Here is a 14,573-nt window from a genome sequence, read left to right as displayed (position 1 = left end):
GCAACACTCCAATACCGCACTAGAACTCATCCAGCATCCACCCATCATTCAATTCAACTAACAGCCTCAGCATTCAACTAACAGCCTCAGCATTCAACCCACTGTCTCAGCATTCAACCCACTGTCTCAGCATTCAACCAACAGCCTCAGCATTCAACCCACTGTCTCAGCATTCAACTAACAGCCTCAGCATTCAACTAACAGCCTCAGCATTCAACCCACTGTCTCAGCATTCAACTAACAGCCTCAGCATTCAACTAACAGCCTCAGCACTCAACCCACTGTCTCAGCATTCAACTAACAGCCTCAGCATTCAACTAACAGCCTCAGCATTCAACCCACTGTCTCAGCATTCAACCCACTGCCTCAGCATTCAACCAACAGCCTCAGCATTCAACCCACTGTCTCAGCATTCAACTAACAGCCTCAGCATTCAACTAACAGCCTCAGCATTCAACCCACTGTCTCAGCATTCAACCCACTGTCTCAGCATTCAACCAACAGCCTCAGCATTCAACCCACTGTCTCAGCATTCAACTAACAGCCTCAGCATTCAACTAACAGCCTCAGCATTCAACCCACTGTCTCAGCATTCAACCCACTGTCTCAGCATTCAACCAACAGCCTCAGCATTCAACCCACTGTCTCAGCATTCAACCAACAGCCTCAGCATTCAACCCACTGTCTCAGCATTCAACCAACAGCCTCAGCATTCAACCCACTTTCTCAGCATTCAACCAACAGCCTCAGCATTCAACCCACTGTCTCAGCATTCAACTAACAGCCTCAGCACTCAACCCACTGTCTCAGCATTCAACTAACAGCCTCAGCATTCAACTAACAGCCTCAGCATTCAACCCACTGTCTCAGCATTCAACCCACTGTCTCAGCATTCAACCAACAGCCTCAGCATTCAACCCACTGTCTCAGCATTCAACTAACAGCCTCAGCATTCAACTAACAGCCTCAGCATTCAACCCACTGTCTCAGCATTCAACCCACTGTCTCAGCATTCAACCAACAGCCTCAGCATTCAACCCACTGTCTCAGCATTCAACTAACAGCCTCAGCATTCAACTAACAGCCTCAGCATTCAACCCACTGTCTCAGCATTCAACCCACTGTCTCAGCATTCAACCAACAGCCTCAGCATTCAACCCACTGTCTCAGCATTCAACCAACAGCCTCAGCATTCAACCCACTTTCTCAGCATTCAACCAACAGCCTCAGCATTCAACCCACTGTCTCAGCATTCAACTAACAGCCTCAGCATTCTTCCAGCAAAAGATTACACAACCAAACATATCATTCAGTCCTCCTTTAAGAACATTTCCTCAATCTACTACTGCCATAATGTCATAGGACACCTGATTCTGACAATACCATCAAAGTCATCTCCCTCGTACAACCATGTTACAAGGACACCCAATACATATATTACATCACAACTCCTTCTCCAAGATGAAGCCTACACTAAGATATCAATCTATAACCCGTAGAAATCTAACCCCGGTAATGATCTCACCAGTCACACAATTACTTGGTTTGGCTCTATTCACCTTATCACTCTTCAATGCCCAATCAATCACAAAAAAAACCCACATCCTTAATGACCATCTGCTAGATACCAAACCAGACATCTGTGCCATCACAGAGACCTGGTTAAAATCCTCAGACACAGTCCTAATAAATCAATTGCCTACACAGACATATGATGTCTTCTCCTTACCCAGAAAGAAAAAAAAAGGAGGAGGTCTCCTAATAGCTGCAAAAAACTTTTTAACCTCACGCAACAACCTATCCATACTATACCCAAACTTGAGGTAGGCTTATTCAAGTCTAAGTCACTTCAAATTCTCCTCACCTACGCTCCTCCCGGACTTTTAGATCAAGATGCCTCTCCCATGATAGAAGTTATAGCCAAATACTTAAAACTAGACTCTCCTGCCATAATCATTGGAGATTTTAACCTCCACATTGATGCCAATCCTCGATCGACCAACTGTGATGCTTTCCTATCAGCACTCTCGGACATGGGCTTCAAACAGCACATTAACCAACCAACACATAAAGCGGGTCACACTCTTGACCTTATCTTCACAAATTCTAATCTCACCCCACTCTCACCCCCCATATGCCTACCAGTCCCATGGTCAGATCATTTTATGATCAACTCCACCTTCAGGTCATTGACAGGATTGACCACACCTCATCAGCCTACAACTCTATACTACAGAAAAACTTGTTCTTCAGAAGATCTTGGCAAATCCCTGATCAGAAAACTCCCAAACTTGGATCTTTCAAATCCCAATTCAGCTATCACCTCATGGCAAAACATCACTGAAATGATTGCCAACGAATTATGCCCACTGTCAAGAAAAATTATAAACCCCTCCCATAAAAATAAGCAACCATGGTTCTCAAATGAACTCCGCACTCAGAAGCAAAATCTAAGACGGAAAGAAAAAGAATGGAGGAAGAATTCTAATCCCCTCACTCTTTCCATATACAAAACTACTCTCCACCAGTACAGATCAGCAACACTCCGAACAAAAAGAGATTTCTATGCTCACCGCATCCACGATATGCTATATGATGCGAGGGCCCTCTTCTCCTATGTTTCGGAACTTACCAAAACGGCTCTTCCTAATATCCCTGACGATACAGCTCAATCAAAGGCCAATGACCTGGCCTTATTCTTTCAAAATAAAATCACCAATACCCTGGCTAGATTACCTGTCAACACAAACCCTACTCTTCCGGACACAGTTCTCCTACCAAACTTAGACATAAGATTGGACTCCTTTGATTCAACCCACACTTTAGAGGTAGAATCGCTGATAAAAAGAATGAAACCTTCGACCCACCCGCTGGACCAAATACCCTCCAAGTTACTGATTCTCATTCCAGAATACATATCCAAATATCTAGCTGATATCATCAATTGTTCCCTTACACAAGGAACATTCCCGGACGCGCTCAAATTGGCCACGCTCAAACCCATACTCAAAAAATCCAACCTGGACCCGGAAGACCTCAACAACTACCGTCCCATATCAAATCTCCCATTTGTATCTAAGATCATGGAGAAAATTGTAAATAAGCAACTTTCAAATTACCTAGAAGACCACAATATACTTCACACGTCACAATATGGTTTCCGAAAAGAACACAATACGGAAACCCTCCTCACCTCCCTCCTGGATCAACTATATATTGGTTTTGATAAAGGACAGTCATTTCTTTTAGCTCTCCTCGACATCTCTGCGGCTTTTGATACGGTAAATCATAACATCCTCCTAAACCGACTCTCAGACATAGGAATTACAGGTTCAGCCCTCAGATGGTTCGAATCTTTCCTCAGTAATAGAGGCTATAAGGTAAAAATTAAAAACATGGAATCACCTCATACTAATGCTCCTTTTGGCGTCCCCCAGGGCTCCTCCCTTTCACCCACCCTGTTTAATATCTACATTCTCCCCCTCTGCCACCTACTTTCAAACCTCAAACTCAAATTTTATATTTACGCAGATGACCTTCAAATTTTAATCCCTATATCCAAATCATTGGACTCAACACTCAGGTTATGGAACTCTCATCTACAAACTATAAACCACTACTTATCCAGCCTCAACCTTGTGCTCAACACTTCTAAAACCGAACTCTTGCTAATTACTCCAGAAGGTAGTCCCATACTTCTCCAATCACAAAATATTCCACATATATCACACGCCAGAGATCTTGGAGTCTTAATCGACAGTCACCTGAACCTAAAGCATTTTATAAAACACACTACTAAGGAGTGCTTTTACAAGTTACAAGTACTCAAAAAACTCAAACCGCTCCTATTCCACTACGATTTCAGATCCGTCCTCCAAGCCATTCTGTTCTCCAAGATCGACTATTGTAACTCCATTCTGCATGGTCTTCCAGCCTCTACCATTAAACCGCTCCAGCTGCTACAAAATGCAGCGGCAAGGATTTTGACAAATACCAATCGGAGAGAGCATATTTCTCCCATTCTAAAAGATCTCCACTGGCTCCCAGTAAATTTCCGGATCCTCCATAAATCTCTCACAATCATTCATAAAAATATCCACCATCAAACCCCGCTTGACCTGTCTCATCCTCTCAGACTGCACTCGACAGCCAGGCCTTTAAGGGATGCTTACAAGGGATCTTTACACGTTCCTACAATCAAATTAGTGCACCACGCAAACCTCAGAGACCGGTCTTTTTCTACCGCAGGCCCTTCCATGTGGAACACCATGCCTCCGGACCTCAGACTGGAGACTTGTCTAACAACTTTTAAAAAGAAACTAAAGACATGGCTGTTCAGCCAAGCCTTCCCCACTACAAACTCCATTCCCTGATCTAGAATTGTACACCACACATCTCTGTAAACAAAACTCTCCAAATTTTTCATGCATAATATCCATTAAAGAGAGGTTGGCCCCTTGCCCCCTCTTCTGTATATAGTATTTATTCTATTTTATTTCATTTTATTTATATATTTATTACTCCGTTCACCCCTTCTTTATTTTCCTACTCCAAGTTAAGGCTTCCTTGTTATAATGTAACTGTATGCTCTGTATCTCTTGTTGATTGGTTAATTATATTTTCTGCTTAGTTCATTGTAAACCGAATTGATTTGATTTGTATCAAGAAAGTCGGTATATAAAAGCCTTAATAAATAAATAAATAAAATGTAGGGGCCACTATAACAAAGGACTTTGACCTCATCTGTATCTGGAATCTGGAATCTGGAGCAGAGACCCTTAACTCGAACATAGGCAACACAATGGCACCTACTATGTTAATTTATTACGTAGATAAAGACGATCATGGAATGGCTGCATGGTGATTTTTCTGCCATCGTGTTTCTATCTTTCAATACCGCTTTTCACTCAAAACGAGAGAACCAAGATGCAAGAGCAGCAAGCATCACCGCCGAGGAAGTCCTTGCCACTGCATTCACGACTACTTGAAGCCTATGGGTGAGCCGCCAAGGAAGGTCCTCATCCAGATAAGAAAATACCAACAGGTGAGTAACCAACTTTAAACAATTCATGTCCAGAAAAGATGATGCTGACATGCTGCAACTTCAGGAAAGCAATCCTTACCAATTTAGAAACCCGAGTCTCCAAATGAACCACCAGATTCTTCACCATGACAGCGGATGCAATGCTAGTCAGTACTTCTGGCCTAGTATTCCCAATTTTAAGACTAGCGGAAGCCTCACCTCTCTGCAACCTTTCCCTAACTGGCGAAGGTTTTGTTCTTTACACCCTTATCTTAGCTAGGGACATAAATCTTTTCCCACAACTTTACCTGGCTGCCAGAGGCCTTGGTCCTCACACTCTTCTGAATGGGACAAGTCTCATAGCTTCACATCCTCTCTCCTTTCTCTCTTGCTTGGAGTAGGTATTTCCATTCACCCTTGACCTGGCTGGGACAGGACTCTCTCTCGACATCCTTAGCTAGCTGGGGCAGGTCTTGCTCCCTGCGCCCTTTCCCTGACTGGAAAAAGCCTGTCTCCCCACACCTTTGCCCTGTCTGTGCCTAGACAACAACTCACTTGTTGAATTTGCGGATGTAGATCTTGACTTGACTGAACTCAGGCCTCTCGTTGGGGTCCTCGGCCCAGCAACGCTCCATCAGGATGGCCAGTTCCTCACTGTGGAAGCTGGTGTCTGTTGTCGGCCGGAAGTAGGGCCTTTGCCCGTTCTGCACCTTCTGCACGATCTCTGCCAGAGGATGGAGGAGAAGAGAGATATGATCATCCCTTGAGGATTAGAGGGGTGGGAATGGGATAAACACAGTGAAAGAAAAGAGAAAAGAGAAAATAAAGAGAGATGGCAGAAGGCAGCAAGCGAGAGCACTAGAACCATAAAGGCACAGAGAGAGAGGCAGCGTGACAAAGAGTAACAGCGTAGAGGGGTAAACAAACCTCACACATTGTTTGGCAAGAAAAGCTCTATGGACTGCCAAAGAAGAATGAGAAGCAGAAAAGCCTCGGCCTGCCACAGGCAGATCCAGCTGCCATTAATTAGGAACCCTAGGTCCCCCCGAAATAAAATCCCAGCAGCAGGAGAGCTGCAGATGTGCCCCATATGTGTTAAGGCAGCTGAGAGCTAAAAGCTGGTTTGAAGTAAAGTGCTTTAACTTGAAAAGAGCGAGCCAAAACTGCTGCTTACTGGCCTCAAGGCTTCATGAGCAACGTGCACTAGCCGCAGCAAGGACCTCTAGCAGACACAGAAGTGTCATGCCTTGAGCTAGGGTAGGTGGATATTCTCCTTCCGCATATTAATAGACACTGACTAACAGCAGGAGCCCACAAGAGAGCCGTCCTAGAGGGAAGGCCTGAGCCTAGCCCTGTTGTCAGGCCGGCCTATGAACTTTCTCTTTGGCTAACAAATTGTCTCTGAGCATATGAAGTAACTCCCTTTTCTTTCTTCAGAGTGCCCTGCCTCCTCTATTCATCCCCCAGTACTTCTGGCCGTCAGTCACAGACAGACAGGAAGAGAGACCAAGGAAGATCCTGATTATAAAGGAGGCAGAGAAAACAGAAGAGAGATCCTGGGAAAAGGATAAGGGGGCCAGGAGAAAGTGTGTGAAGGAGAGGGGAAAAGGAAGGAGGTTACTACCAGGTGGGACCAGCAGCAGGTAGTCCATGGACACACCTAGAGTCCTGAGCCTGGATGGGAAGGTGTCCAACACCCACAACACCCCCATGGCCAGCACTCTCTAGTGAGACATTCCCATTCCCATTCCCGTGTCACCTTCCTCCCAAACCCTTACACTTTATATGCAACTTATGGAGGAGAAGGCACTTACACAGAACACAGACTGAACTGCAGCCAATGTCCCACAATCAGTCTGTGAAGCCTTCCCTTGGATTTTGGGATTCTGCCCTAAGTTGGCTTTCCTCTTACTTCTCCCCATCACACTTTTAGTGGTTCCTCCTACACTGCCAGCTCTGTCCTGGGCCCTCGTTTCCTTGGTTCTTTGATCTCCTCCCACAACATTCAGCACTAACTTTATGCCCACCCACCCCACACACACTCATCCAGAGCCCCCGCCTTTAATTTAGATACATTTTGTGCATACAATCTATCCACTCAGCAGGGGTAATAAATCTTAGCTTTTGTCTGATTAACGCCAAATGTTAGCTAGACAAAGCCTCTGAGTATTGATCGTGTTTCCTTCTCTTTAACTCAACACAATCCATTCCTTCCTTTCTGAACTCACCCTTATCCACTCCCTCGCCACCTCCACAACCTGCTCTTCACCGGTCTCCCAGTGAACCATCTCTCTATGCTTCTCAACATTCAGCTGTGCAACTTATCGTTATCTTCCACCAGTGCATTAAGACCTTGTAGCCTTGGTCATGTCCTTGGTCCTTCTGTCTTTGGGCTACTGCAATGCCTTGCACATTGGTCTCCCTCAATCCTCTATCAAAGCTTTGCAGTATGTCCAAACTTCTGCTGCAAGGGTAGTCTATGGGGTCTCTATTTATTAATACATTTCCCCTTTGTTACTGCAAATAAAATGGGTTACCCGTCAAATGGAGGAGCAAGTTTAAGATTTTAATGTTAGTTTTCAAGGATCTTAATCACTTGGCGCCAGCCAGTTTTAATGCTGCACTGAAGTTTTATCGGCCTTCGAGACCACTGAGATCTTCTGCTCTAAATTTATTTGATGTGCCTTCTTTTAAAGTAGCAAGGCTTGATGAATCACAAGAGAAATTTTTTTATGTGCCAGAACTTTAGAATTTGCTGCCTCTTCCAATAAAAGAAGAGACTTCTTTTTTAAAATTTAGAAAATTGGTGAAGCGTTATTTTTTTTCTGGAGGCTATTGAATAGTCTGTTTACTGGACTCTGATAGTAAATACTAGTTCTATCCCTTATTTATTAGAATTAGCAATTTAATGTAGGAGAATATAATGAAGGAGGAAGATGTATAGCTCATTTCTTCTGTTTTTATTTGGTATGTTTTATTATGTTTTAATTACCCGTTTGATTTGAATTTTCTTTTGTTTTATGTTTCTGTTTTATATTATGTTATGTATAACTATTTTATGGATGTAACTATGGAAACTGCTTAGAAATTCTGATTTGTGGTCCAAAAGTTTAAAAATAAATAAATAAATAAAAAGATAACCTAGATGTGGGCAAACTGGAATCTGCAGGCGTTTTCAAAATGGCCCTGAGTGGTAAGTTGGTCCGAGAAGATGACTGGACATCTAGTTCTCCCCTCCCCCTCATTGCCCTCACTGCAGATAAGGGAAATATTTCCTCACCCATGCTCTAACCCCTTTTCAAGTCACTATATGGACTCCCTATCTGCTTTTCCTACCCACCTACAAGTGCATTCATTCTGCGACTCCTCCTAACGCACCTCTCTCATCTCCCTCGACTTCCCTCACTCTTATCTTGTCCTTTTCTTCCATCACCAACTCTTGACTCTATGCTTTCCACCTTGCTGTGACATATGCCTGGAACAACCTTCTGGAGGTGGTGCCTCATATCTTCTCCCTGGCCATATTCTTGGCCCACCTAAAAACCCATCTTTCTGAAATTGCTTTTAAATCTTAATCCCTAGCTTTCCCTAATCATAGCCTTGTTGATTTTACACATGTTCTCCGCAATAAATACATTTCTTGCATTCTCTTATTTGTCTTGCTTGTATGTCCTGATTAGACCGTTTTAAGCTCCACAGAGTAGGGACTGCCTCTTATGCATATCTGTACAGCTTTGTACATCTAATAGCATTGTGGAAATTATACGTAGTGAGAAACATGAGTCAACACATGTCAATACGTCACCAAATTCTAAACTCCAAACATGACTGAGAGCAAAGAAGGAGACACAGTTCTCGAGAGAGAGTAAAAATAACTGACCTGGGAGCAAGCAGACACTCTTAACCTCTGCAGCTAAGGTCCTGTGACCTGATGGAGATCCTTACTTGGGACTGAGTTCCTAGCTTCTCTCTCCCTGGGAGATGGCAGAGATCCTTACCTATGGGGATCAGGTCTTGCCCTGGCAGCTGATGGAGATTCTTACCCTTGGGGCTGAGGTCCATGCCCTCAATGAAGAAGCAACCATTACGCAAAGCGATCTCCTGAAGGATGATACCAAAGCTGTACACGTCTCCCTTCTGAGTGCCTTGGGGAGGCATCCTCCCCCTGCGCAGCAGTTCTGGAGCAGTCCACAGCTTTTCTGAGGAATAAAAAATGGAAGATGAGTGCTTCTGAGTGCCCCCTATCACTATTACCCAGGGAGTACCTTCAGTGCAAAGTCTAGCGCTTCCACGCTTTCTGTGAGCAATGCTGTCCTCTCCCCTCACACCCATGTAGCTCTGATCTTCAGTCCCTCCCTGCATACCATGCTGGGACATCTCCCCCTCCCCAAAAAGCTCTGCTCTCACACTTAGGGATCCTAAAATGCACTGCACAGAACCTCCCTCCCTCCAGGACTCTGAAAGGGCTCTTGGTGCAGACTTTTCCCCTCACTCCTGCCCTGCAGCTCCCCTTGTATTGTACTACAGAGCTCCCCTCCTACATATGTCAGCCATCAAATCATAATAGTGAGAGAATTTAGCCATGGGATGGCCTTTTTGGGCTGAGTTCGCTGCCTGAAATGGTGACTGCAGTGTGGTGCCTGCCACTCACTTGCGTACATGGCGTAGGTGTCCTCGGTGTCACAGTTGGAGCGGAAGCTGGCCAGGCCGTAGTCTGTGATCTTCAGCACAAAGCGACTGTCCACCACGCAGTTGGAAGACTTGAGGCTTCCGTGAGAGCCGATTATACTGGTGTGTAAAAAGGACATTCCCTGCATTCAGAAGACAGGAGAGAAGGACACAAGACAATGTAGGATGAGGGACATGAGCCAGACGCATGACCTGGAGGACTGGAAGTGTCCTACTGCTTCTCCAGCATCTCTAGTCTGCACATCACATGACAGAGACCTGCTAAGGAGCTAAATTTTGTCGGATACCTTATACATTCTCTAGAGAGAAACCTCCACAGCAGGATACTGGTCTTGATGGACCCAGTCTGGTATATCTTATGTTTTCAAGTTATGTTCTTATCCCTGACTTGTACAGATCCACCTCCTGTTTCTTGCTCATAGATGGATGTAATATAATTTAATGATTTATATATTTTATGAATGTATTTAACTTGATCATGTTACGTTTTATTTATTTATTTATTTATAGAATCTTTTATACCGAGGTACGTATAGCTATACATCACCTCGGTTTACAGGGAACAATAACTTAGCAACAGGCTTTACATATTTTTATTTATTTATTTATTTAAGGTCTCTTTTATACCGACATCCGTTGACACATCGCATCGGTTTACAAAAAACAAAAACATTTGGGCAGAGCCCTTACATATAACAGCGGAACAAGGTTAACTTTTGGGCGGGGCCCTTACATATAACCAATAGAGTACATTAAACAGGGGGGTGAAAACTAGCTATAAATATAACTCAATATGAGTAAACCAACTATATACACAGATAGGAGAGTTCAAAGTACAAAAAACAGCAGGCAAATTCTTAGTCTTAAATCGGAGGCATTCATAGTCATAGCTCGAAGAGTATATATTATAGAGGAATTCACTAATGGGGGAAATTCTAAGTGGTAGGGGGGGATATGGAGTAGGCTTGCTGGAAAAGCCAGGTTTTCAGTTTTTTTTTGAATTTGGGTGTATGTGTCTCTAGGCGTATATCATGGGGTAGGGAGTTCCATAAGGTGGGGCCGGCGAGGGAGAAAGCTCTGCTAATAGTAGAGGATAGTTTGAAAGTTTTGATGGGTTGGGCACGAAGGGTTCCTTGAAGGGCTGTGCGGGTGGGTCTGTTGGAGGTGCGGGGGAGGAGGGGGGGTTGATCCAGTTGAGGTTGGAGTTTAACAGACTTTTATGAATGATGGAGAGTGCTTTATAAAGAATTCGTGATTTTATTGGGAGCCAATGTAGTTCTATGAGTGTGGGGGCAATATGGTCTCTTTTTCTTGTGTTTGACAGAATCCTAGCGGCGGCGTTTTGCAAAAGTTGCAAAGGCTTGGTATGTATTGCAGGGATGCCAAGGAATAGAGCATTACAATAGTCTATTTTAGACAAAATGATAGACTGGAGAACTGTGCGGAAGTCGGAGAAATGAAGCAGGGGTCTGAGTTTTTTTATCGTTTGGAGCTTAAAGTAGCATTCCTTTAGGATGGATTTAATGAATGGTTTAAAGGTGAGATGATTGTCAATAAGGACACCTAGGTTGCGAGTGTGCGGGGGGAAAGTGGTAGATGAGTATGCAAAAGGAATGTCTGGGAGCGGATGCCTGTTAGATATGATTAATAGTTCAGTTTTGTTGGGATTTAGAGCTAGCTGCATGTCATTGAGAAGTTGGTTGATAGAGGAGAGACAGGATTCCCAGTTCTGTAGCGCAGTTTGTAGAGAGTCAGAGAATGGGAAAATGAGTTGCACATCGTCAGCATATATGAAATGCTTGATGTGAAGGTTAGTGAGAAGCGTGGTAAGGGGAAGCATGTATATATTAAAGAGGGTAGAAGAGAGAGAGGATCCTTGGGGCACACCTTGAGGGAGACTGATGGGGTCAGATTCATTGTTGTCCACTAAAACAGTAAAGAAGCGATTTTGGAGGTACGATTGAATCCAGGTGAGGGCATTGCCAGTAATCCCGATACTCTTCAAGATATTGAGGAGGACATCGTGATTGACTGTATCAAATGCAGCAGAAATGTCAAGCATTGCAATCAGGTACGAGGATCCTGAGTCGATTCCTCTGATGAGGGTATCATGTAGGGAGAGCAGTAGGGTTTCAGTACTTAAATGCTTCCTGAAACCGTGTTGGGTGGATGGGAGAATATTGTTCTGTTCTAGGTGATCAGATAGGCGTGAATTAACTAGTTTTTCCAGGACTTTGGCTAGGAGGGGTAGATTGGAGACGGGTCTGTAATTAGATAGGGTGGCAGGGTCAAGATTGGGTTTTTTGAGTAGCGGTTTCACTACTGCTTGCTTAAGAAAATTAGGGACTGTGCCATGCTCTAAGGAACAGTTAAGAATATTCGATAAAGGTTTGGCGATCACTTTGGGTATAGATAGTAAGAGTTTAGAAGGAATAGTTTCAGAGGGATGTGAAGAGGGTTTCATTTTTTTTAGGATGTTCTCAACTTCCAGGGAGGAAGAGGAATCAAAAATGGAAAGGGAGACTGGTGCGTTTATAGAGGGGAGACAGATTTTGAAGCTGTTGCGAGAGAATTGTGCTGTGATGGAGGATACCTTGTTTTTAAAAAATTGTGCAAGCTCATTGCACCGATTTTTTGAGGAAATTGCAGGTTGTTGTGTGAGGGAGGGTGAGGTTAGATTGGCAACCATGGAGAAGAGGGCCTTGGGATTGTGTTGCAGACCATGTATTTTTTTGGCGTAATATTCTCGTTTGGTTTGGAGTATGGACTTTCTATATTCATGCATACGTTGGTAGTATATTGTTTTGGTTGCGGGGGATTGGTGCTTACGCCAGGACCTTTCTGCAGCTCTGAGATGGGTTTTAAGATCCCTGAGCTCAGGCGTGTACCAGGGTTTTCGATTTCTACGGTTTGGGTTTACAGTTTTCGTTATTAAAGGGCAGTGTTTATTGGCGATGCTAAGGGTGGAATTAACCCAGGTGGAGAAGGCGTTGTCGGTGGAGGAGAGATCAATATGGTTGCCTATATCCGAGCATGCTTGTGTGATGGTGTCTATATCGCAGGATTTGCGAAAATTGAATGCTATGGGCTGACTGGGCAGTATAGTAGAACTTTGAGGGAGGGTGAGTCTAGTTTGAATCAGGGAGTGATCAGACCAGGGTACTGCCATGCATGATGGGGGGTTGCTTATGTTGAAGTGGGAGTTGATAAAAATCAGATCAAGAGTGTGGCCAGCTTTGTGTGTGGGCGAGTTCACAATTTGTTGGAAACCCATGGCTTCGAGGGAGGACATGAATGCTTCGCATGCTGGGGATTGTGGGATGGTATCTATGTGTAAGTTAAAGTCTCCTAGGAGAATCGTGGGTACGTCGGGGGATAACGAGTTAGCAAAGAATTCAATAAGGGGGGATGAATCTTTCTCAAGGAGACCTGGGGGGGTATAAATGAGACATAGTTGGAGTGATTTTGATTTGAAGAAGCCAATTTCATATTGCTTAGGGATGTCACATTTCTGGGCCAAGAGTTGAAAGTCCTTTTTTACAGCCAGGAGTATGCCGCCTCCTCTCTTCTTTTTTCGAGGGATTGAGAAAACATCGTAGCTGTCTAGGGGTAGTTGGTTGATGAGGGGAGTGTCATGCTGTTTGAACCAGGTTTCCGTGACAGCGCATATTTCAGGTTTGGAGTCAATGAGAATGTCATGTAAGAGATGAGTTTTCTTTTGGAGTGATTGTGCGTTGAAAAGAATAATGGTAATGAGAGAGAGACTGATGGCTTGTGTGCGTGTGAGTGTGTGTATTGGGATAAGCCTTCTTTTGTTTTGAGTTGTCTTGTGGTGTGCGGTCTGATGTGTGAAAGCGAGGGGAAAATTAGTGTGGTGTCCTGGCTGGTATGATAATGAATAATTGTCGATTAAAGGAGGCATTGTAGAGCCGTAGAGTAATACAGGTAAAGATTTGGGTGTGAGTGATAATGCTGCAAAATACAGAGAACCAAATATTGCACATTTAACAGGCAGAAATATGGTTGAATAGGACTAGTATAGAGAAAACAGGGAAAATCACATATTAGAAGACTGGAAATCAAAATAAATTAGGAGCAACTGACTAGGTTACCAAAGCAGTAAGTGTAGCAAGAAGAGGGGATTTCTCTTGGGGGGTATTAGTTGGAGCGCATAGCTGAGATACCTAACCTACGTAGGTGGAGGTGAGGAATGGCTGGTACAAATTCCATATTACAGGCAGATTACAATGCTGAGAACACTCAGAAGCAGGGTACAGACAAGGTATGGTACACTTCAGAGACGGCCAGGAGCCTGGAAGTGCGGAGCGTTGCAAACACAGCTGCGTGCACCGTTGAGTTGTAAAAATATTTGCTGTCAGATACAGTGCAAACGCAGGGGTTAAACTGTGGGCACTCAAGGGTCAAGGGTCGGTGCTCCTTCGGGGCTGCAACGAAGGGGCGAGACAAAGGGGCAAGCCCCTTTGACGCGCTCCTTCGGCGCGCGACGCTTGGCGCGCGGCGCCTGGAAAGATTGAAATTTAAAGGTATTCTTAGTCTGTGTGTGATTGGCTGCCTTGCAGCGGTCGGCTGATTGGCCGGTTCTCGGTGGGGGGCGGGCTTCGGCCGCGAGGGGAGCGGGCCTGGAGCACTGCTTGTTCTGGTCGCGCTGTCGGCGGTGGCCCCGTCCGGGTAAGAGAAGTAAAAGAAGGCCTTACCCCGATGGGCCGCCGGCGCCGATTGCGCGGGCCTTGCAGCTGGAGTGGCAGCGTGTCTCGTCAGGTAAGCCGGACAGAAAGGGCGATTCGCGGGCTTCGTAGCTGAACTTAAAGAGCCACCCGATCTCGGCTGATTGGCTGCCTTG

General features: G+C 44.6%; 1 protein-coding gene across 1 annotated transcript in view; it reads right to left on the bottom strand.

Annotated features, from left to right (window-relative positions):
• NPR2 (natriuretic peptide receptor 2) overlaps positions 1 to 14,573 on the bottom strand; it is a 393,621-nt gene that overhangs the window by 57,281 nt on the left and 321,767 nt on the right. Inside the window, exons 13-15 of the mRNA XM_029583214.1 lie at positions 9,675 to 9,834; positions 9,067 to 9,222; positions 5,579 to 5,747 (exon numbers count right to left, since the gene is read on the bottom strand). Of these exons, the coding sequence (XP_029439074.1) occupies positions 5,579 to 5,747; positions 9,067 to 9,222; positions 9,675 to 9,834 (485 nt within the window). The remainder of the gene's footprint in view (positions 1 to 5,578; positions 5,748 to 9,066; positions 9,223 to 9,674; positions 9,835 to 14,573) is intronic.

This window comes from Rhinatrema bivittatum, chromosome 1, assembly GCF_901001135.1.
Source record: "Rhinatrema bivittatum chromosome 1, aRhiBiv1.1, whole genome shotgun sequence".
Taxonomy (NCBI): domain Eukaryota; kingdom Metazoa; phylum Chordata; class Amphibia; order Gymnophiona; family Rhinatrematidae; genus Rhinatrema; species Rhinatrema bivittatum.
This window is presented reverse-complemented; position numbering and strand designations above follow the sequence as displayed.